Source organism: Electrophorus electricus, chromosome 7 (genome assembly GCF_013358815.1).
Source record: "Electrophorus electricus isolate fEleEle1 chromosome 7, fEleEle1.pri, whole genome shotgun sequence".
NCBI classification, from domain to species: Eukaryota; Metazoa; Chordata; class Actinopteri; order Gymnotiformes; family Gymnotidae; genus Electrophorus; species Electrophorus electricus.
In genome coordinates, this window is record NC_049541.1 from 23,081,261 (window position 1) to 23,104,201 (window position 22,941).

The 22,941-nt window shown below is 43.3% G+C and overlaps 3 protein-coding genes across 6 annotated transcripts; all 3 read left to right on the plus strand.

Annotated features, from left to right (window-relative positions):
- The first annotated feature begins 1,478 nt into the window (after nucleotides 1-1,478).
- pnisr (PNN-interacting serine/arginine-rich protein) lies at nucleotides 1,479-8,114 on the plus strand. Of its 3 annotated transcripts, none has more exons than XM_035528425.1 (12): nucleotides 1,479-1,556; nucleotides 2,773-2,889; nucleotides 3,049-3,225; nucleotides 3,464-3,696; nucleotides 3,851-4,016; nucleotides 4,144-4,334; nucleotides 4,587-4,793; nucleotides 4,902-5,001; nucleotides 5,620-5,673; nucleotides 6,027-6,215; nucleotides 6,303-7,353; nucleotides 7,761-8,114. In XM_035528425.1, the coding sequence occupies exons 2-12, from the start codon at nucleotides 2,802-2,804 to the stop codon at nucleotides 7,789-7,791; spliced, it is 2,487 nt and encodes an 828-aa protein (XP_035384318.1). In that variant the 5' UTR covers nucleotides 1,479-1,556; nucleotides 2,773-2,801; the 3' UTR covers nucleotides 7,792-8,114. The 3 variants fall into 3 exon arrangements, with proteins under 3 accessions (XP_035384318.1, XP_035384317.1, XP_035384319.1); XM_035528424.1 differs by having other exon boundaries at nucleotides 1,481-1,552; XM_035528426.1 differs by lacking the exons at nucleotides 6,027-6,215; nucleotides 6,303-7,353; nucleotides 7,761-8,114 and having other exon boundaries at nucleotides 1,481-1,552; nucleotides 5,195-5,713.
- A 527-nt stretch (nucleotides 8,115-8,641) lies between these two features.
- coq3 (coenzyme Q3 methyltransferase) lies at nucleotides 8,642-13,486 on the plus strand. The gene is made up of 6 exons (XM_027031550.2): nucleotides 8,642-8,934; nucleotides 9,128-9,277; nucleotides 9,854-9,953; nucleotides 10,245-10,487; nucleotides 10,932-11,091; nucleotides 12,144-13,486. The coding sequence occupies exons 1-6, from the start codon at nucleotides 8,750-8,752 to the stop codon at nucleotides 12,380-12,382; spliced, it is 1,077 nt and encodes a 358-aa protein (XP_026887351.2). The 5' UTR covers nucleotides 8,642-8,749; the 3' UTR covers nucleotides 12,383-13,486.
- A 2,101-nt stretch (nucleotides 13,487-15,587) lies between these two features.
- Nucleotides 15,588-22,220, plus strand: faxcb (failed axon connections homolog, metaxin like GST domain containing b). 2 transcript variants are annotated; one of them, XM_027031548.2, is made up of 6 exons: nucleotides 15,588-15,847; nucleotides 17,693-17,828; nucleotides 18,059-18,255; nucleotides 19,787-20,004; nucleotides 20,500-20,616; nucleotides 21,029-22,220. In XM_027031548.2, the coding sequence occupies exons 1-6, from the start codon at nucleotides 15,588-15,590 to the stop codon at nucleotides 21,322-21,324; spliced, it is 1,224 nt and encodes a 407-aa protein (XP_026887349.2). In that variant the 3' UTR covers nucleotides 21,325-22,220. The 2 variants fall into 2 exon arrangements, with proteins under 2 accessions (XP_026887349.2, XP_026887350.2); XM_027031549.2 differs by lacking the exon at nucleotides 15,588-15,847 and adding an exon at nucleotides 16,190-16,314.
- Nucleotides 22,221-22,941: the final 721 nt, after the last annotated feature.

A 22,941-nucleotide genomic window follows, 5' to 3' on the forward strand; every position in this document is an offset into this window, starting at 1 on the left:
AACATTATCTATGTGTAACACAGTAGTTCTCATGTGTCATGTCTGTGCAGATAAGATTCAAGACTTTGGTCTAAACCAATAAACTCGTGACACCATTCTTGTATGCCAATTGTCTTTGTTTTGGTGTAATCAAATAAAATGGGAATTAAAAATCAAATGAAGTGTTATAGAGTACAAATTTATTCAAAGTGTAAGAAATTAATTGAAAAAACTGCTCAGTGGTGAAACACCTCACCATCCTTCCTTGCATCTTCGTGATGGGATCAACAATGTCAAGAGGAGGTGTTTCCATGGAAGGGGCTCTTTTCTTATTATGGCTAGGTTGTTCAGCCCTACACAGACAACAGCGAATTCCCCTGCCATATCTGGGGCACATCTGAGCCCTCAGAGATGGATGCCAGAATGCCAAAAGCCCTCTTTATCCTGGCCTTTGTTTGTGAGAGTGCCACATTAAAGGAGGTCTCTGAGCCAGGATGTGGCAATGAGCCTTTTAAAATGCAGGTTCTAATATCTATTGAGTCATCTAAGAAGGGTGATACCATTTTTTAGAAAGATATGATTGGTGTAAAGGTGGGTTTATATTCAATTTAACTTACTCTGCACAGGTTAGCTTCAGGGGATACATTGCTTTGGTAAATCTTTAGAGAGAATCTGGGTGCAGGCCTCTAATGAGCAAGCAAAAGGCAGTAGTGGAGAAAACTCTTAGAGTCTGCACATGAAACATCTAAATACAGTCTAGTTGCAATGCAGAGGGAGGTGTTGAATTTTGAACCTTATAGGCTAAGCACATGAAGGCACAGTTGGCATGTCAGTGACTCATGCTGGTGGTTCAGTTTTGGTCTCACTGGTAGAGGGTAGGTGAGCAGGAACTCTCAGGGTCTATCTTGTATTAGCATCAGTCCAGACAGGAGAACAGAATCCTGGGGAGCAGTGGATTACTCTTTCTAACTCCTCCAGACAGGCACAATACATTCTAATCACTGTAAATTGACATTTATTTATTTATTTATTTAAATATTCCTCAGACATTGGAAGGCAAAGAATATACATAACCTACCATCTCAGGCAAAATGAACATCATGTGGCAGTTTGGTTAGGGCTGTCTGTTCCCAACCTCTGAGATGGGAAAAGCACAATGTTTTTGAGCAAGTGTGAATCAGCGATTAGGGTCTTGAAAAACCCGTGTACTGGATCATTTACGTTGTGACCCTCCAGGACTAGAACTGCCAAATCCAGCAAAGTATGAATTAACACCTAAGCGCTTTGGCTTGACCACTATAACTACATCATAGCCACGTGACTCAACAATTCAATAAAATAAAATAATAATAATAATCATAAAACAATCAACCAAACAAACAAAAACGCCAAATAGCGTGGATAATGTACGTTAATCGCGTAACTACCTAAGAAATACTAGCGCTGAAATCTGATCACCGTTGTCTCAGTGTAACTGTCAATCACAACCGGTTCCCACTGCCAAACATCAAACATTTCCGGGTCAGCAAATTATCGCCATTTTACGTGCAAGACGCATAAGAGACTGGAAGAGGTAGGTAAGATGTGGTTTTAAATGTGAACGCAATTTAAAGATAATTCGATATTTACTAGCGACAGTCGTGAAAATGATGCAGCTGGAAATATGAACGATGTAACTGCAAATGTGGTTTTGCGTATTTGATGTTTTATTTTCGAGGCCTAACATTAGCCGAAGTGCTGGCTAACACATTCGTTACTTTGCGCTAGCTACGGGTGAATGTTTCGTTTTTAGTTAGTTAACGAGATCTATCTATCTGTCTATCTATCTATCTATAGCTATCTATCTATCTCTCTATCTACATAGATATCTAAGAAGATAGATATGTTGGAACCAGTATTCCTATACGCAAACCTCGTCTTAATACAATACATCATTGTAAAATATTTGGTATTAACGATTTTGTATCACAGTTAGCCATCCACACTTTGACAGGTTATCGTAGCTAGGTTCACTAACCTATGTAACCTGCTTAATAACTAGCCGTTGACCTACGACACGAATGCTAGCTAACTAGCTACCTAGTATTGCCTGAGAAATGTTATAAGCAACTGACGTTAGCTAGCGTTAGGTTACGTGACTAGTATCCAACGAAGGATGTGATTTTTAGCTAGCGTTAGCTGTCTTATTCGTTATAAACAAATTGACATTTTAAATATAATACTTAACCATTTCACTGGCTAGCCTAGATAGCTGCCATTCTTAGGTCCTGCTGATAATTACTGTTATTTAGCCAATAGGTTTGTTGAGCAGTCTAGCTTGTCCTTTAAACAAATTGGCACGTTAACGTTTGATACCGTTAATGGGTTTTGTGGAACCACCATTGCAACCGCTGCCATTTCCCCATTTATGAGTGGTACATTTGGCGTATACCTTTCTTAGATACATCACCTTAAGTTCTTTCATCTCGCAGTTTACCAGAAAGTCACTCTTGATTTATAAGAAGTTTAGTTGCGTGTTCTCTAGCTATATTTTCTGAATTTTCTATTAATTGTTTTGAATGAATTATGTTCACATAGCAGGTAACAGGTTTTTTTTAAACATCCACTTTTGCAGACAAAAGACCATATAGTATGAAAGAAGAAAGAATGAGATGATGTTAACCAGTGAAAGGCTTTGAAACAATTCTCTCTTGTTCAGGGCCCTGTGTTAGAAGCTGCTGTGCTCTCCTGTAACATCTATGTTTTGAACCTTGCACGACACATTTCATCTTATTTTGGGTTTGTTGCACTAAGATCTCGGGATTAGAACCAGAAGGTGAGAGATGTGGGACCAGGGAGGACAGCCCTGGCCGCAGTGGCCATTGAACCAGCAGCAGTGGATGCAGTCATTTCAGCATCAGCAAGATCCAAGTAAGTTCATCTTGATCTTGCTATTTGTCTTAATTGTATTCTTATTACTGAATGACACCTCATCACTAATTTCCTTTTAAGTGCTATGCTTTCTTGCTGTTGTTGACTGCACGGTATTCCTTCAGTAAGCTGATGTGTTGTGGTTTGTGTGTGCTGCAGGTCAGGTGGACTGGGCAGCATTGGCCCAGGCATGGATAGCACAGAAGGAGTCCAGTGGTGGAGCAGTGGAGCCTCAGCCCCTGCAGCCCAACGGGCAGGACATGCCTGGTCTGGACACTCACAACAACCATGCTGCCTTTCAGACTGAATCCAGTTTTGGGAGGATGTGGCAGCCAGGTAAGACTACATTTGATTTCCTTTTAATCACTTGTTTTTCTTTGTGTTTGTTAATTAACTTGTGTCCTAATTATGTTTTAGTTTTGTTCATTTAAAACATTTCAAACTACAGTTGTGTATATGTGCTGTACAAATAAACTTGCCTAGCTTTACAGTCAGAATATATATAGAACATAGCTGTTACTCTGTGGTCTCCTATTGTTTATTGTTGTTATTTACAAACCTGCTTGTTGGTTAGAATGGGGAATGCATGGCCAACCACCCCCTCCTCCTGCGGATCAAGCGTGGATCCCTCCAGGACCAGGACCTATGGATGTTGTTAACCCATCTGAAGACAGCAACAGTCAGGACAGTGGGGAGTTCCCAGGCGATGCCCACCACAGCGTTTTCCCTCAGAACAGCCATGGCTTTGGTGGCCAGCCTGAACACTACCCGATGCCCCCAATAGGAGTCAACCAGTTTGATTACCAGGTATGATGCAAGACTGGAGGGCTTTCATGTTGACATGGTGTGTACTGTTGCTTTTTCCCCATATATTTATTTTAGGGCTTGAATTTAGTAATCATTCGGGAAAGAAGCAGTGTGGAAGAATTTCTCATGGCAACATTACGGCCTTTGTGTGCAGCATGGCGCGGCAGCAGGAGGGGCATATGGCCCACCTGGTGCAGGGTTCCACCCACCATTCTGGCCCGACGGACCCCAGAACCGAAGAGACAGGCTCCCAGGTTTCAGACCAGATCGGCCCAGGTCGCCCAACCAACTGGGCATCAAACCAGAAGCACCGGCTCTTGGTACATGCTCCCACCAAAGCTCGTGGAGAGTCACTGCTGCAGCGTGATGTCTGGCTCCAGTCTACATGGAGAACACTGCATGCTGTCTAGTGGTAATTTGTGAAATTTGTTCCTATCCCTGATTTAGATGCAGTCAAACGCAGGACTCTGCCGGCATGGATACGAGAGGGCCTTGAGAAGATGGACCGGGAGAAGCAGAAAAGGCTGGAGAAAGAACGACTGGAGAAGGAGCGAGCTGAGCTGCCTACTGACCACCACGACAATGATATGGTAGAGGAAGAGGGAGATGGACCTCGGGTGCCACGCAAGAGCAAATTTGTAAGCACCCCGTTCTGAGCAGGAGCAACCTGAGGTTACTGCAGGCACACCCTCTCACATACACCCCGACGACCCGCTCCCACTTTCATTAGTGCACTGGCAGCAGTTCTCCCCTCCTGAGACTCAGTGTGATCACTGTTCTGATGTTTGGCATGTCAAACAACTGAACATCGGGTGGAGTTACCTAAGAATGTGGGGCTCTTCTGCGAGTCTCTGAGCCTTCTTTGACCTTTTGTGTGTTTCTGATTACAGGACAGTGATGATGAGGAGGAGGAGGAGGAGGAGGAGGAGGAAGAAGAAGAAGAAGAAGAAGAAGAAGAAGAAGCTGGTGAAGAAGGTGAGGCCAGAGAGGAGGTCACGTCGCGGAGACGGCAGGAACCGGCCAGCAGGAACTCGTCTCCTGCGCACGATGAACAGAGTGAACCAGAAATGACGGAGGAGGAGCGAGAGTTTCAGCTGGTCAGCTTAGAGCTTCCATGTGCACACCCCACATGCACACACTCCAACCCACACCGCATCAATTTTAACCTCACAGCAACACCTTTCTCTGTCTATTGCTCTAAACAGATGCTCCTGACCAAAACTCTTCTAACAGAAGTTCTCCTCGAGGTCACAAATGAAGAAATCCTCCAGGTGGCCAAGGAGACCCATCGCAAAGCCACCAAAGGTCTGCTCCTCTTCTCTTCTCCCCATGCAACTGTGCCTTCCCGTTTCACAGTGAAGAAAGGCCACCTCACATAGTAGAATTATTCGGCCATTTTTTTTGACTTCAGATATGTGAAAAAAAATTGTGACTGGTATTTGTATGACTGGTGTAAGGTTTTAGTAAAGCTGTGTGACAAATGGCAATGTCTCCCCAGCCATTCTCTGCTAATGCAAACGGAGAGGAATAAACTACAAAGAGTGGAGAAGCTCATTAAGAGACTGGCAGAGTCGAGTCTTTGCCTTTGTTCGCGAATGAGCCCTCAGACGACTCTGATCAGAAAGTGCTCCAAACTGTCCTGATCTCGGAGCAGAACTCTCACTGCTATACCAGGGGGACTCCTGTTTCAGAGAGACACTCCATTAGTACAGAATGGTTCTGTTCCTCTTCTCCACTGTTTACTGCTGTGCCTGTGTGTGTGGGACAAACTTTAACCCTTTTCTTCTCTCCGTTTTGTTTTGTTCTTGCCAAAGGCAGCGCTTGTGAATAGTGAATATCTGTACCCTCCTCTCTAGAGACTTTGAGAAAATGGTGGCTGTATGTGTTTTAACATGTTGTTCCTGTTGTTGATGTGAATCAAAGCTCCTGCAAAACAGCTGGCACAGTCCAGTGCACTGGCTTCTCTCACCGGCCTCGGTAAGTGCTCATCATCCTCAGATCAACCGGGTGGGTGGGGCCAGGCAGGGTCAGGGGTTGTGCTGGGACTGCTCTCTGGGCATAACGTGTTCTGTCCTCCACATCTCTTGTGTCTTTTGTGATGAGCTGTTGTAGCAGATCCTCATGCAGTGGTTAGCCATCTGCATCTCAGTGTCTGTGAGGTTATCAGGCTACCTGACAAGGTTGTTAAAAGCATGCTTCAATAGGGCATAATATGGTTTTTGGGGGTGTTGTGAGAGCGAGTGAGACAGTAGAAGGATGTGGGGGTGTGCTGGAGGCTGGGATGGCCTGTCGCAGGACTGACTGCTAGAAGAGGGGTTTTGTCCCTGCAGGTGGCCTAGGAGCATATGGCTCAGATGACAGCGAGGATGAGGAGCGCAGCGCAAAGGGCTCCGAGTCGTCCGACACCGATGAGGAGGAACTTCGACACCGGATCCGGCAGAAGCAGGATGCATTCCGCCGCAAGGAACGAGAGCTCCAGCAGCAGGAGAGGCAGTCACTCGAGACGCCACCGAGCACAGGTCTGATAACACACATGCACAGTTTGTGTGTGTAATTTTTTTTATATATATATATAGTAAAAAAAATTGTGTGTGTGTGTCTTGCAGAAACCTCAGGAGGAGTGAGCAGGGAAAGGGAGAATTTTCAGGATGAGCAGTCAGAGCCCAAACACAAGCAGGAAGTGAGAGAGAGGGAGACAGAGATAGTGGTAGAGCGGCGCAGATCGCGGAGTGAGCTAGAGGATAGTGAGGTCAAGCGGGTGGGATCAGGAAAGGAGCGTGCAGGTCGAAGTGTTGACAGCGTCAGCGGCTCACCTAATGAACGCCACAGTCGCACCTCTCGCTCCAGCTCGTCTTCCTCCTCCAGCCAGTCCTCTTCGTCATCGTCTTCCTCATCCTCCCGTAGCTCCTCTCGCTCGTCCTCACCACGGAGGAAGAGGAGGCGGAGCCGCTCTATCTCCCGTGGCAACCGCAGACGTAGCCGCAGCCGCAGTTCCCACAGGCACCAGTCACGGCGTGGCGTCCGGGAGAGGAGGCGGGGTAGCAGAGACCGCAGCGAAGAGCGCTCCACCCACCACAGGAAGCGCAGCCGCTCTCGCCAGCGTCGATCCAGCAGGGGGCACAAGAGCAGGTCCAAGGACAGGGCCAAGGCTAGCCGCAGCTCCAGCCGAGACAGACGGCACAGCAGGGAGCGCAGACGCAGCGCCAGCCGCAGTCGCCGGAGACCCAGGACAGCCAGCAGGGACAGAGACAGGAGGAGGGACAGGAGCCAGAGTCACGAGAAGGACAAGAAGAAAAGAGAGAAAGAGATAGACAAGAGGAAGGATAAACAGAAGGGCAAGGAAAAGGAGAGGGAGAGGGAGAGGGAAGGGAGCTCAACCAGGGAGGAGGAGAGCAGATCTAAGAGGAGGCGAGCGAGTGAGATCACAGACTCCCACAGTGGGAAACTTTCCCGGCAGGACAGCAGGTCTAGTAAGAAGAGCTCAGCCAAAGCTAGCAGGAAGTACTCAGACTCTGATTCCAGCAGGTCCCCATCCCCTGAGCTTAGCAAAGGCAAGAAGTCAAAAAAAACTAAACGTAGTCGATCAAGATCAACGGAAAAATCTCACAAGTCTGGTAAGAAGGCAAGCCGCAAACACAAGTCTAAGTCGCGATCAAGGTAGTATCCATTTTTTCCTCTCTTTCTTAATATATTAATCCATGTTTGTCTGTTTTTTATAATAATTAAAGATGATATATGTATTTGTATTTCTTTAATCCTTCTTTGAGAGAATTTTAAATTTTATCTTAGAATTTATGTACTAATGATGTTATAGCACCCCCCTCTGCTGAAAGGTGCTCTGTGCAGTAATCCAAGCTTCCAAAAGAGGGGCCTGTTCTCAGGAGCAGACATGGCTTCTCTGAGCTGTGATAAAATTTAACTCTGCTGCTTCTCCTCTGTGTATAGTGTTGATGCTGTAGCTGTGAAGGGTGTGACTGCGTGAACTAATCTCTGGATGTCATAACGTACGTGTGTGAGAGTGAGAGAGAAATTGTACTAAGGCTGTATTCGTGGTTCTCTTGCAGGTCAGTTTCACCCAGCCGCCGCAGGCGCTAAGGACTCGGCTCTTCAATCGCGCACATATTTTAAAATTCCATGAGTTTAATGGGCTTGTCTCATTATGGAGGCAACGTTGTAGGTGAACTCTCCACTCTTTCACTATCCCCGCAAACCCTCAGTGTAAATATGTGATATTTTTTAACCAGTGTCTGCAATACAGGACATTTTGAATGATAGGTTTTTGCCTTGTATTATGCAAGACTCAGCATTAGGTAGTTACTAGAATCTTGAAGCTGTAACGTTTTAAAACCCTCTGCAAGAGGTAGTGGATTCATATTTGATGTAAATTGCCCAATAAAACAATGGTTATTTCTCTTCGATCTCTGCTTCCTCTGTGTTGATATGACTGAAATTTGCCCATGCTAATACAGGCTAAACAGATGGCATCTTATACTAACTTCATGTGTACTTCATGTAGAACATGTAATGCTGACTACTCGGTGATCATAGATATTTCAAATGTTTGCTTTTTATATTTTATTGTCTCAGAATTCTTTTATAAAGCTTAAACCGGGAAGGAGTCCTTGACTCGGATTCCAGTAAATAAACGATTTTACTGTTCCCTAAGGTGCCTCTTGCTTATTTTCAGTCTGGTCAATTTTATTTTAAAAACATGGTTAAAGTGTCAAAAGGGTTGAGATTAGAAATCCCTGTGCACTGCAGGGGCATTCCTGGAACCATGACAACACATGGAAATAAATTTTGTTTATGTTATGGAAATAACTAGGGCATTCGCGCTAAAATGCAGCGTTTAAAGGCTCAATTTGCTTTGTGAAGAAGGCGGGTTACTGGAAGATTTGGTAACGTTTGTTTGTTGGGTCGGAACCTATGTGATGGTGAGTTTCGACACGACCAAAAAGTAATGCGGAACTGGTGCGTTCAAATTGGGGAACAGGAGTCGAGCTATCGCAATCTCGTGAAATATTAAAGAAATCTGACTAAATAAGATGCAAATATGTATTGCAATACATTTGGACGCTTCGCTTGTAGGGTCTTTCGTGAGTCAAGATTCCAATGTCCCATGAACAAGGGACAAGGCACAATGTCAAAGCGTCTCGCCACCTGGACGTCATGCAAACACTACAAGCAGTTTCTTGAACGCCATTTGTCTAATCTAAAGTTTATGGGAGTCGCAACTAGGTGAGAATCGCAAATATTTTACTGTTATGTGTTCGTTTCAGATAGCTGATCAGTCCAAATAGCCACGTAACTAGACAAGCGTGAATCATCTTTTGACTCACTCACTAGCTAGCTAGCTAACCTACCGAAGACCTGAAGGAACCGCTACTTTCAACTAAATTCCTGTACGGAATAAAAGTGTTCTGTTCCATAGACTTGTCCAACATGTACGGACAGTTTCGCACAGTACTCTCGACCCGGCCGAGGTGAGGAAGTTCCAGGCTATGGCCAACAAATGGTGGGATCTTCAGGGTGACTTTGCTGCGCTTCACTCGTTGAACGACCTGCGAGTGCCATTCATCCGGTCTGTATTAACTGGTTTAGCTAGGCGTTATTGGGTAACTGCAAATATGTAATTAATATATTTAGTGTAGCCTTGATCTGTAATTAATCCTGAAATTGTAAGGACATGCAAAAGTATGTAATGTAACTGCATAAGCAATAATAACTCTTAAGTACTCTGTGAAACATGATGCTGTTAGTTGGTTTGTTGTTGTTTTATAATGTGGGTTTCTCTGCGCACATCCCGTCCTCCAACCTGCGGGTCATGATCTGATCGCATAGATAACTCCTCCCCAGGCTGGAAGGAGATGTGATGCTATGGGGATAGCACACTCTCAGTGCAGTGTGTGTTAAAATGCAGGGGGTTGCTGGAATGTCAGTGTCTATCACCATAGTTTTAGTGCATATTGCTATAAATTTACTTGAATACGTATGAGGGCTTTTCAAGGACTTTCTCCATGCTAGTGTTGTCTTTGCTATGGTTACCATCTCTCTTAAATGTGATGTATAATAGTCGAACTACAAAAATAAAAGGAGATGAGGACATGTTGATGTAACTTGCAAGGCTCTTACATCTGACCTTTGATCGTCCCTGTAGGGATAATCTGTTGAATGTACACAGTGTGCATCCTATAAGCAAACCCCTGGCTGGACTAAGAATCCTGGATGTTGGCTGTGGTGGCGGTTTACTTACTGAGGTAACCTTTGTTTCCATATTTAAAATGTCATTCTGCCTCAAATATCCAGTCAGTGCACTTCATTAAAATATTGAAAATCCATCTGAAATCCTGAGCAGTGGGGTTCTCCCTGAGAAACATGGACATTGGGGTTCTCGTGCAGCTCTGCTGATGTTTCTTTATCAGACATATTTAATAGAAAAATATGGAGGAATGTTGTCTTTGTGATCATTAATGGTGGTTACGTGGTGGGATTTTAATGCACTGAGATTTTCTTTGTGCTGAAGTTGATCTATGTGCCCCTTGTCTCAGCCACTGGGCCGGCTGGGTGCTGTTGTGTTGGGTATTGACCCTGTGGAAGACAATGTGCGTATCGCAGAGCTGCATGCCTCCCATGACCCAGTGCTGCAGGATCATGTGCAGTACCGGGCCTGCACACTGGAGGAGCTGGCTGACGAGGAGGAAGAGCACTTTGATGCAGTGCTGGCATCTGAGGTGCTTGAACACCTAGCTGACCTCGACACCTTCATCCACTGCTGTCACTGTGTGCTGAAGGTAACATCGCTGAAACTAATGAGTCTGTCAGCTCTGTGTGTGGCTGTGTGTGACATCTTTGCTTACCATCTTCTATTGCCTGATATCAAGGGTGTTATAGAGAATACAACCTTATTCTGTACACTGGGCTTTAACGGTCCAGCTCTTATTGTTTAAGCCCTCAAAACCATGGAAAAATCTACTTACAAAAGTGTAACCATTGGCCTTTGTGTGTTCATATTTATTCAGAACATGCTTGGAAAAAACAGAAAGCCTTAATGTAATGGTTGGTCCATTCCCACCATAAGTACATTTCCAAACAGACAAAATAATAATTTTTGTTTTTAAAACACATTATAGCATGTGACACCCTTTTTTACGAAGATGAATGAAAAATATCCAACTTGTCCTTTAAGAGAACCTGAGTACAAAAAAAACTGTTTGTGTTTGTTTTCTGGTAAACAGCCTGGTGGCTCTCTCTTCATCACCACCATAAATCGCACACAGCTCTCTTATGTGTCGAGCATTGTGCTCGCTGAGTGGCTGCTCCGAATCGTCCCCGGAGGAACTCATGACTGGGACAAATTCATCACCCCTGTGGAGCTGGAGAGATTGTTGGAGTCCTGTAAGTATCACACAAGTATTCCCCACCCCTGCATTAAAGTTCCAGTCCTAACCCCCCAAACTCCACATCAGAGCTTCCAAGCAGCCTGTCATTAAAGGAATATTCATTGCTAATTGTTTTTTTTGTTTTTTTTCAACGTTCCTGCTATTCAAGATAATTTCATTGTCAGGATATTTTAAGTGATCATTGAATTTGTGTGTCACATGCAGACAGCCCAAAAATAAGCTCCTACAGACTGAGCATTTTTTTCATGAAATGTAAACATTTGTGAATTATGAATGGTATGGTAATGCATTTTCCCAAAAATGTACCTAAAACACTATTTACATTTTCTAGATTGACAGATAGTAGCTTGTGGCTCCAGTTATCTGAGTGTTGTTTTGAAACAGCAGCCTCCTTAGTTACAGGATAAACTTCGTGAGACGTTTTACCCTCACACAAACATGTCTGATTCTGAGATGGAAATGTTTCTATACATAGTGAATTAGTATTTATTTAAACTAGATCATAGCAATAAAGAGTTTGAACAGATTAAGGATGAATTCTTAGAGTGACTTATGGAAAATGTAATGTGTGATATGCAGAAACATTTAAATTTACGGCATTTGGCAGACGCTCTTATCCAGAGTGACCTACAAAAGTGCTCTCTCACTTTTAACACAAGGAATAACAATCCCGAGTAAATATACCAATGTTATGTATATTGTCAGGTATCTCTGTAAAAAGGAATGAAAACTTTGTGATCTTGAAATTATTCCACTACATTATTTTTGCACCATCTGTGACTACATCCTACCATGTGACAATAACCACTCTAAATTATTTTAAAAGACCCTGACCCAAATGCTGAAAAATGTTTCTTGAAGTGTATTGCTGAAATATTCCTTTAAGTATTTAACTGATCACTTGGTTCAGGTGTGCCTAGAGCAGGTTCACGTATATGGCACAACTCCTGTAGAAAATAACTGAATATGACACATGAGTCCACTGTAAAGCAGTGTATCTGTTCTCCACTGACTGTGTGTGTGTGTGTGTGTTGCACTCTCTCACAGCTGGTTTCTGTGTTGAGTCTCTCCGGGGTATGTTCTATAACCCCGCCTGTGGAGCTTGGAGCTGGCAGAAGAGCACAGCTGTGAACTACGCTCTGCATGCTCTCAAACAGAGGGCGGAGCCCCAGCAAGACCACATCCAACCCGAGAGCGATGGGCTGGATGCGTCCGCCCACACTGATGGTCCGCACCAATACAACATCCGTACAGCTGGGAGAGACACACACACTCACACTACATAGTGCTCATTAGGGGTCCTCGGGAAGTGTATTTCAATTTCTGAAGATTATAAAGAAAGGTGAAATCTTTGTGTAAAACTCTCTCTGTTCCCCAGCACAATCACACACACAGCCTCAGCTACTATGTGATGCTAACCTTGATGACATCAACTTTTCTAAATGCATTAAAGCACTGCTTCTTATGTACTGTATGAATCACAGATTACTTATATTTTAAGACCCGATACAATTAATCATTTTTCTTGAATTATGATCATTGCCAGCAAACATTTGGTTTGTTTGATGACTATACTGTTGAAACATACATTAGACATGATGTTTACACCAGGGTGCAGCTTCAGGGTTGTGGTGCAGCCAGATGCTGTGTATGGTGTTGTGTACAAAACCTTGCAGACGTTGCAGTCTGTTGGACAGTCTTTAAATATAAGCCAACTGTGTCAGTGTGTGGAGTCCTACAGTACATATACAACTTAAGCATGGGACTGTAGAAGATCTTAGTGCTTTATAAGACATTGTGAATACTCCCAGTACCAAAGATCAAGTACTCTGAGGAACTAAACAACTATAGACCTTTAGCACTGACATAACATTTTATGAAGTCACTGCAGACACGTCCTGGGTCACCTCAGGTCACATGTGGGTGCAGTATTGGACCCCTTACAGTTTGCCTATCAGCTGCATGGGAAAGTTGAAGATGCCATTATTTAACTGTTACACAGAACCTACTCACACCTGGAGATAGCAGGGAGCACTGAGAGTCATGTTCTTGGATTCTCTAGTGCCTTCAACACCATCCAGCCCCTCCTGCTTAAGGGACAAGCTGAGGATGGACATTGCCCTGGTATCATGGATCATGGACTACCTGATTGGCACGCCCCAATATGTGCAGCTATAGAACTTATTGTTATTACATGGGTGTATTAAGGAGGGGAGGGATGAACAGCTGATGAACAGCTTTTTGGACTTGTGTCAGCACAGCCATCTCTAAATAAACACCAGAAATGCAAAGGATTTGTAACTGCAGTAGCATCCAACTTTAGTTGGGGATTGTATGTAATGTGAAATTGCCACTTGTCTTCAAAATCTATGAACATGATTTGCCCTCTGCTTCTGTTGGTGGTGTCTAGTATTTAAACTGAACAACAAGACTGAAGTACAGATATTAATGAAAAATCAAAGTATTTCTAAAACACATGAGAACAGTATAGAAGTGTGAGTGATATTTGAATCTAAGGTCTAAACACGAAGGAATAATGATAAAGAGAGCAGACAACGAAACACACACAAAAAAAGGGAATCACTGATAACTAGCAAAATATATAAGAAACACCTGGGGACATTTATGGAAAATATCACTGGGAGGTGTTATAGACAAGACACAGCTATGGTACATGACACGTGGGTGGAGACAGGGAGGGGCATAGAAACCAAAACACAAGCACACAGCCAAAGCCTCAAAGGAACCAATGCAAGACAAAGCACCCTTCACCATGACAACCATAACAGAGGGGATGCGACAGGCAGAGACCTCCAACTGTTGTGTGCATGTATGCTTGACATCAAGGCAAATTATTTGGCCTTCTTGTAGAGAGTGAGTGGTACTCTGGGGATGGTTCCAAGCACTGACTCCATTTTTTGCTGGAGAACTTCAACACTCACGTGGGCAGTAACTGGGAAATGTGCAGTGGAGTGATTTGGAAGAATGGCATGCCTAATCTGAAGATGAACAATGGCACATTATTGAACTTCTGTGCCAACCATGGATTGTCCATAATGAACATCATGTTAAAACACAATGTTGCTCTTAAGGGTACTTGATACCAGAGCACTGGGCCAAAGGTCAATGAGTGACTCTGCCAGGACTGGAGGAAGTAGCTCGGGACAGAAATAACTGGGCTTATTTGCTCTATTGTCACTGTGAGCCTGAAATTGACCGAGCAGATAAGATGATTAAGACATTGTTCAAAATTCATTGGCCGAATAATGTTCATATTTATTAGCTATCGAATCAGGCAAGTGCAGGTCATTTCCTTATTACAAAACTGGTTTTCATGCAGCCGTTATGACACAAACGTGACAAATTACAGCATATTATGACAAGCCAAATGCCACATTTTAAATAATTTTTAAATGTTTGTACAACGCTGTAAAATATTTATCATATTTTACAGTGTACTTGATTATTGCTGTATAAATAACATTCTAACTTATTCCTAAGAACGATAATGTCCCATAGCTATTGTGTATTACGGTTGCATAACTAGGATCTTACCGACTTCATGTCCAAATTCCTGTCTCAAGTATCCTTTAATGCAACCAACTGCTTGCACTTTTCTTTTCGCTTTTGCACTCCGCTTTTTGCTTGAATTTACTTAGCATCTTTACAGCTATGAAAAGTGGGCCTAGCCTACAGTACCACAGACTTCACAAAAAGTCACCCCTCCCCCCATACGTTAACCTAAACGTTTACGATAGACCGGCTGTTTGGTTCGCAATACATTTAGCTAACACACTACTGAGCAGATAAGCATTTTCTCGAGAACTAGGACGTACATATTTTGATAAAGTACATATTTTAATGTAAAGTAATGTTTTAAGATGTTATAGTTATAAATAATGACTAAATCACCTTTGAAAGGTAGATTTAAAATCTCCTGAACTGCAAGGGAGCCTGGGTGGTCCAGACTCTCACTGCTTACGCGAGTAAATATTTTTCATATTAATATTACTATAACAACAGGGTATATAGCCTAAACATGACCTTTAAAAGGCAAGACATCACTGCCCATCATTGGAGCTAGACCTGTTTCTGCAAAAAAAAACATTTATCGACACTGAAGGTAAAAGAAGAATAAAATGTTTTCTGGCACAAACCTCAGAAGGTGTAATGTGAAAATAAATTATTTATTTTGTAAACAGTAAAAAAAAAAAAAAAAAAAAAAGGAACTTCATTGCTACTGCTTGACTACAGGCTACTGGTGTAGTGAGTCTGCGTCCCTCCGCGCCGTGACATCACTCGTCCCTAGTGAAAACAGACAAAGGCAGCGGAGGATGCCGAGCTGGCTGTGCGAACAGCCCTCAACACGTTTCCGATTCGCGTTATGCTGCTGGCATAACACAAAGCTATGTATGAGCAGTAACCGACTGGATGTATAAATGAAGTCGAGCAAGGAGTCCTGGAGAAGGCAGGAGGCGGCTGTGAGAGAGAATGCACTGGGTTGCTGGGATTGCCTCGTCCCGGTCGTTCGTGGTCGATCTCGACCGGAATCAGAGTTTGCCCTTCGGACTTTATGGCTCTGACCATCGCCACTCATTCCATGGGTACATAGTAGCCTCCCCTCTGCATGATTTCGGCGGGAACATGTCAGGATTGGTGTCCGACTCTTGGTGGAGAAAGACTCTGTATATGACTGGAGGAGCCCTGCTTGCTGCCGCAGCCTATCTGTTCTACGAGCTGCTCTCGGTCAGGTAGGTTCCGTCTTCGGGCTACGAGAGAACGTGGGGAAAATCCCTCATTGCACTCCACTAGAGAAGTCGCTGTTGCTCTAGATATTGGAGGAGACAGTGGCAGCTGTGCAGGTTTATCTAGATCACCTGGAGGTCTGTTTGGCGTCCGTGTCATTGCAAGGGGATACTCGCCACAAATTTGTGATTTTTAGTTGCCTGGTGGTTGGATTATGTCACGTGTTCCGAATCACGTGTACATGCAGTGACTGTGCGCTTGCACACCCAAGGCGCACTGTCACCAATTTGCTATGATGAACAACAACAAATCTTCTGGATCTTCCATAATTACTAGCCTTCGCTTCTTTCAAAGATTAACCATAAAACAAACAAACAAAAACAAGCAATATGAATCTTGTGTCAGATTGCTCCATCCATTAAAACGGATTTTTGGGGAGAGGAACGTGACGTTCTTTACGTTGCCGAGTTTGGTCAGTGCCCTTTATTGTCTGTTGACTTGGTTTATTACAACGACGTGTCGGCTGCATCCATAAATGGCTTGCTACAGCGACGTGTTAAAACAAGCAGAAAATTCAGCACCACTGATGGTGGACCGCATCAAATGTCACTTTATCCAAGTCTGTGATCACAGTTTTCAGCATAGATCGTGGATCGTTGTTATTTAAGATGATGGGACCAGTATGTCATTTCTTAGACGCTTTAATATTAACTATTATTATTAAATTAACCATAGTGAATAACTAAATAACTATGCTCAAAATGACAAGATATACAGCAAAATCATACTTTATTTATGTTGTACATTCTAACATGATAGTGCCTGCTAGTAGCAATCATTTCATAACCTGGTTCAGGAACAAACATCCTTTCTGTAGTGACTATAAATATGGACTGTGTTTCCCTTATTTGTGTCCTAATACACAATCTGTGCTCATCTCATCTGGGCTGATCCATTAACTACCATTCAGAAAATTCTGTCTTAAAAAGACTGCAGTTGGTTCAAAAATATAATTTACATTTATATGACACTTATCTAAAGTGACTTACAATTATGACTGAGTACAGCTTGAGCAATTGAGGGTTAAGGGTCTTGCTCAGGGGGCCAACAGTGGAGGGGCTTGAACCAGCAACCTTCTGATTACAAGTCAAGGACCTTAACCACTGAAATACCACAACCCCTAGTAAAGTGTTATAATAAAATATTCTCACTCTTGTCAGCCATAGTTTATCATATATATCAAAACTAACACCATGCATGTTTTACTGGTTCCTATGTAGCAGATTTGCTTGGTAGCTGGTGTACATTGTCAGTGATGGGATGGATATGTGTTGGGTTTTGTTATTTGCTGCAGAAAGCGTAGGGTTTGCTTTGTACCAAGCAGTCTGTCTCATCCAACTCTCCTCTAGTAAGCCATTAGTGTATAGGGATAACACGCTCATGCACCTCCTGCTGCTCCTCCTTCATTATGCTAGGAAGTCTCATTAGTTCCATATGTCATGGTAATGAAGCTCTGGGCATTTTGGCTTAATCCTCCCCAGTGATGCATCCATTCTGGAGTTCAGCTTTAGTGTTAATATTATCAACATGGACTACGCAATAGTACATTATAGAATTATGTGGCTAACACGTCAAACGAGAATTCATCATGTCAAACCCTGTCTTTGGCTATATTTTGCTATCATGTATTGTGTCATGCTATCATGTATCAGTCATTGTCATCTAATAACTTTATAAAACACAATTTAGTAAACCGCTGTTTTGATGGAAGCATTTTTCTCTCTTTTGGAATTGTGTTAAGGGTGAGTTAAGGGTGCTTGTTTCATGTGCTGCTGTGCTGTGAACTGCAGGAAAGAGCTGGAGCTAGACTCTAAAGATGCCATCATCCTTCACCAGTTTGCCAGGCCCAAGAATGGTATGCCAAGCCTGTCTCCATTCTGCCTGAAGATGGAGACGTATCTGAGGATGTTGGACCTGCCCTATCAGGTAGGTCCCTGCTCAGTCCCCTTACTGCTGTACTGATGTCATTTATTGAATTAAAAGGTTTCTAAACAGTTAGTTGTGTATTTTGGAGGTGCATATTAATCTGGCTACTATGAGGACTAATATGGATACATAGTGTTGTTGCATATTGTGTTATAGGAACAGTCATAAATTCTACTGACTTTAAAGGCAGTGTTTAACATAAATATTATTCCTCTTTTCCCTCTCTGCAGAATTACTTTGATGGGAGCCTCTCACCTCAGGGCAAGATGCCGTGGATCGAGTACAACCACGACCGAGTGTCTGGGACGGAGTTCATCATGGATTTCCTGGAGGAGAAGCTGGGCATGAACCTCAACAAGAGCCTGAGCAGGCAAGAGCAGGCCGTGGCCCGGGCCATCACCAGAATGGTGGAGGAGCACTTATACTGGTGAGGGTCTGGCACCGCTCACACAGCCTGGACCACGTGCACTGCGAAACAGCGTTTCATACTGATATATCTGCTAGTGTCTGCAGGGCTCAGGGGGCACACTGTGTCGGGCTGATATGGAGATGGAATCTGAGGCATGTGCGCCCTGGAGTCAAATGTGCTGCAATTCTTTCTTCATTTGCAGGGGTCAAAGCATTTGCTTTCATCCAGATGATGGACAGCTGACTTAATATTTACAATAAACAAAAATCAAATTTGTTATGACAATTAAAAATGATAATAGTCAAGACTCAGTATTGTTTTGCATAAAATATCTTCTTCTTTTTACCATCCTGAACTACACAGTGTGACATTTGCATCAGGGCTGAAACAGTGCTTAAGGCACCAGAAGGATTGTTCAATAGTCACAGTGATGCGTGTTCTACACATGCTCCCATCTGTGTCTTCCTTTTGTCAGCATGTGCATATCGTCATTCTCTTGCTGTCCTTCTCTCTGTCTTCCACTAGCTGCTATATACAGACCTGTATACAGATCTTGATTTAATTATTTATGGTCAGAGAGCATTGTGGTTAGAGCCCGCTGACTCTAGAGTGTGAGTGTGTATGTGTGTGTTTCTAGAGGACGTGTGTGTGTGTGTGTGTGTGTGTGTGTGTGTGTGTGTGTGTGTGTGTGTGTGTGTGTGTGTGAAGGACTTTAGCCCATGTAGAACTATAAATAACTCTAAAGGATATCACTGTAAGGTCATGGGCAGGAAACCTGGATTACTGTTACTGTTCTCTTTCAGTCAGGACAGTGCCCTCCATTTTTATCAACCTCATCTTCTTCTATTTAGAACCCTTCAACATTTGAGACAAACCAACTGGAATTTAAACATATTGTAATGGCAAATCTTTGTAATCAGTGATGTATTATAAAACCTTGCTTTTTAGGACTTTGTTCTGAGAAACATTTAATTTGAAACATATGCACATTTGATGCGTGTGGCTTTATGTCTTGAAGCAGGGGTTTCTGTGTCTTCCTTTCTGGAGGTACAAATTGCTGTTAGCCTGAGAAGCATCATGCTGGCTTATATCCATTAGAGGAATGCTTTCCCCAGAGATGGTCATGTAGCTAAAAATGAATAAAGGCTACTAGGAGCAGTTAACAGATCTTTCCATCTTAGCAATGTCAGCTCTTTTGAGTGTGGCGTTCCTTTTTAGACCCAGTCTACTGAGAATAAATTAATTAGAAATTTGTAATTAAAAATCACAGCCAAAATAATTAAAAGGTCAAACATGCAAAAGTGTCTTAAAGTATGAAATAAAGGCTGTTCATGTTTGGGGCATTATGTTGATATGATGCACTTTAGCATTGCGAACCTTCTGAAATACTGCAAAGCATTTTCTGCATCCAGAGAGACGCTGCAGACAGAGTAGTGCTGTTCTTCCTCTTCTCTTCTCTTCTCTTCTCTAATACTCAGAGACAGCATGGATCCCTTACCCATTACTGAGATGTGTATGTGGGTGTGTATGTGTGTGCGCGCAAACCTAGGATGATCGCGTACTGTCAATGGGTGGACAATGTGGAGGAGACTCAGAAGATGCTGGAGGCGCCTGGTCCCCTGGGGGAGGTGCTCAGGTGGACTCTCTGCCAGCTGAACGGAGGTCTGGTGAAGAAGGAGATGTACTGCCATGGCGTTGGCCGCTTCTCCCGAGACGAGGTGTACATGCTGATGGAGCGGGACCTGCGCACACTGGCCTCGCTGCTTGGTGAGGAGAGCTCTCAAAACCTAGCCCTTGATGAAGGACAGGGGGATGGAGCTTTAGAGAGAGCGAGAGAGACTGTGTGGGGGTGGTGGTGGTGGGGGGGGGTTGGTGTTTGTGGTTGGGTGTGGATGAGTGAAGTTTGTTATGGGATGAAACGTACATCATGGGCCTTCCTGTGCCCGCGTATGGCAATTTTTCTGTTTTCTGTGGTTTATCATACTGAAATAAGGGCTGTTTAAAAGAGGGTTCCTAAAGATAGAATGCAGTCAGTTTTGCTCACACTTTGGTCTGGATTTGCAGGCCAGTGTCCTGGATTTTGCCCCTTCCACATGCGTTCTCTCGATCTCCTACAGGAATATCACTAGTGTCTGCCATGTGGCAGCTGCAGTTTTATGATTCAGATTTTAAAGTTTCCCAATTCTGCAGCCAGATTAGAGCATCCACTGGGTTAGTAATGTTTGATATGTATGTGTGCATGTGTGGGTGGGTGTTTTATAGGGGATAAGAAATACATTATGGGCTCCAGAGCGTCCAATGTGGATGCTACAGTGTTCGGACATCTTGCCCAGGCTATGTGGACACTACCTGGCACAAGACCCCAACAGCTCATCAAAGGTACCAAAACACACTACTTGGGTCCAATAAACATGAATAACTTAACAGTTTTTACTTCATGGAAACTAAGGTGAAGTGAAATCAAATTGTTTTGTAGGCCTCACATGTGACTGTGCACCTAAATCAACAGGGATGGTTTTGGTCATGACACTGGGTTTGAAAGGCACTAGTTCAATTGTGTCATTTGCTTGAAGATCTTAGGCCTTCTGAGTCATACTTCCTCTATATTCCAGAGGACATCATATACACCAAAGTTCTGGAGTTTTCATTACCAGTGATTTATCATGAGAAATGCTAACCTTAGCATTAAGGTTAAATGCTAACCTTCTGGGCTCTTATAATTCCCAGGGTTAGTATAGTCAATATTGCTGTAATGATGCTACTGAGATAACATCCTCTTCCCTGCCTGTAGGTGAGCTGATCAACCTGGCCATGTACTGCGAGCGTATCCGCAGGAAGTTTTGGCCTGAGTGGTTGGTGAACTTGGACGATTTGTATTTGGAAGGAGAGAATGACAGTAGCTGTGACACACCCAGCCATCTGCAGGAGTGTGGCCTGTTCTCCCGCACGGACACCCTGGACGAGAGCTCAGGCAGCTGCCTCACGCACACTCACACACTCTCGCCAGACGACCGCTCTGGATGTTCACTCTCTGACTCTGACATCGAGCTGGATGGGTCAGATGATGAGCACCAGGCCAAAGCTTAGGCTAGGGGACATTTATGCTGGGTAGATCTGTCTGGAACCATTTGCCAGATCTGACAGTAGCATTTGGACTGTCCGCACCGCATTATGGGATATGAGGTTGACACCATGAGTCCTAACATGCTCTGCACTGATGCTCTTATTCAGCATCATTTTAAAAAGTGAGTGTGTGTGTGTGTGTGTGTGTGTGTGTGTGTGTGTGCATATGTGTGTATGTGTAAATGGGTATGTAAACATGAGGGTTTTTATGAAAGCTTCAATGTTTCAAAGTAGTGGATCTGTGTTCCACTGAATTCCCAGTGAATGGTCCTGTTCTCTTGTACTTTTCTTTTCAGTGAGTTTATCTTAGTTTAGCTAGTACACATATATTTATTCCACACATCAATCAAGCAATGAGCGTAACCAAGTAGCAGCTGTAGAGATGCTGAAGAGAAAGCAATGAAATGGTGAAGAGAAACAGGTGTAATGTTATTAACTCACTCAGTTTTAATTATTACGCGCGCACACACACACACACACAGAATGAGAGAGCTACATTCAGATATTTCAGGCCAGTGTCCACTGGGTTTATTACATCATAAAATGGTATTGCTTACTTTTAAACACAAGAGGGCACTGTGACCATTCTCAAGATGTCATGTGGAATTTTGCATTTCACATCAATGCTGCTGTTGGCTTTAACTAAACCCCTTCAGCTAACACAGCTGCAGATTCAGCGGCAGGTCTCTTGATGCCTGAGACACATACATTATCCACATGCAATGTATCAGTGTGTGTTAGCGAATCTGCCTGTACAAGGTTTAACAAGCCGTGTGTGGGCTTGCATACAGGCCTGTGTGTGTGTGTGTGTGTGTGTGTGTGTGTGTGTGTGTGTGTGTGTGTGTGTGTGTGTGTGTGTGTGTGTGTGTGTGTGTGTGTGTGTGTGTGTAAAAGTGTAGGTGTGTGTATAGCAGCATGTGGAGTGTGAACCAGGACTTTGCGTTTACAGATGGATTAGACAATGCAGCTGGATTACATCTTTATAATCATATTACCTCTGCCTGTGGATTAGAGTTACTTCACAGGTGGTTTTGTTTATTTGTATTTATTTATTATTTGTGTACAATTCAGTACAGCGTCAATTGAAAAAAATATTTGTTTTTTTATCTCTTAAGAGGGTTTATTTTGCACAGTTTGTACGTCCTAATAGAAAGGATTTAATCAGCATAGAGACACCAGTGGGAAATGACCAGCACTGACAACAGAGTCTCCTATCAACCAAGGATGTGTTGGTCCCACGTTCTGCCTGTGCAGAAATCAAGAGAGAAAGAGTGTGTGTGTGTGTGTGTGTGAGAGAGAGAGACCAAGTGTGTGTATGTTTGCTGACACAAAAAAAAAGATCTAATACATGGAGAATCAATGAATCACTAAAGTCTACTGCATAATCTACAATCTACATCTACAATTTTACATTTACATTATCTCTACATAATGTATAGAATAATGTGTCAGGTTTTATACATAGAATTATCAGTTTAACACACACAAGCCCTAAAAATATGCTTTTGATTAATCTCAAGCATTTACAAAGGAGATGTAGTCTCCTGATGTGTAGAGAGAGAAACTTGGCTTGGTCTTTCA

Bases quoted from the DNA above. Each gene is read 5' to 3' on its own strand.
- pnisr (XM_035528425.1), top strand. From the start codon at position 2,802: ATGTGGGACCAGGGAGGACAGCCCTGGCCGCAGTGGCCATTGAACCAG. The intron at 4,794-4,901 runs GTCAGCTTAGAG...TGCTCTAAACAG, and splicing joins AGGAGCGAGAGTTTCAGCTG to ATGCTCCTGACCAAAACTCT. The intron at 5,674-6,026 runs GTAAGTGCTCAT...TTGTCCCTGCAG, and splicing joins GGCTTCTCTCACCGGCCTCG to GTGGCCTAGGAGCATATGGC.
- coq3 (XM_027031550.2), top strand. From the start codon at position 8,750: ATGTATTGCAATACATTTGGACGCTTCGCTTGTAGGGTCTTTCGTGAG. The intron at 9,278-9,853 runs GTCTGTATTAAC...TCGTCCCTGTAG, and splicing joins CTGCGAGTGCCATTCATCCG to GGATAATCTGTTGAATGTAC. The intron at 10,488-10,931 runs GTAACATCGCTG...TCTGGTAAACAG, and splicing joins GCTGTCACTGTGTGCTGAAG to CCTGGTGGCTCTCTCTTCAT.
- faxcb (XM_027031548.2), top strand. From the start codon at position 15,588: ATGCACTGGGTTGCTGGGATTGCCTCGTCCCGGTCGTTCGTGGTCGAT. The intron at 15,848-17,692 runs GTAGGTTCCGTC...TGTGAACTGCAG, and splicing joins TACGAGCTGCTCTCGGTCAG to GAAAGAGCTGGAGCTAGACT. The intron at 18,256-19,786 runs GTGAGGGTCTGG...GCGCAAACCTAG, and splicing joins GTGGAGGAGCACTTATACTG to GATGATCGCGTACTGTCAAT.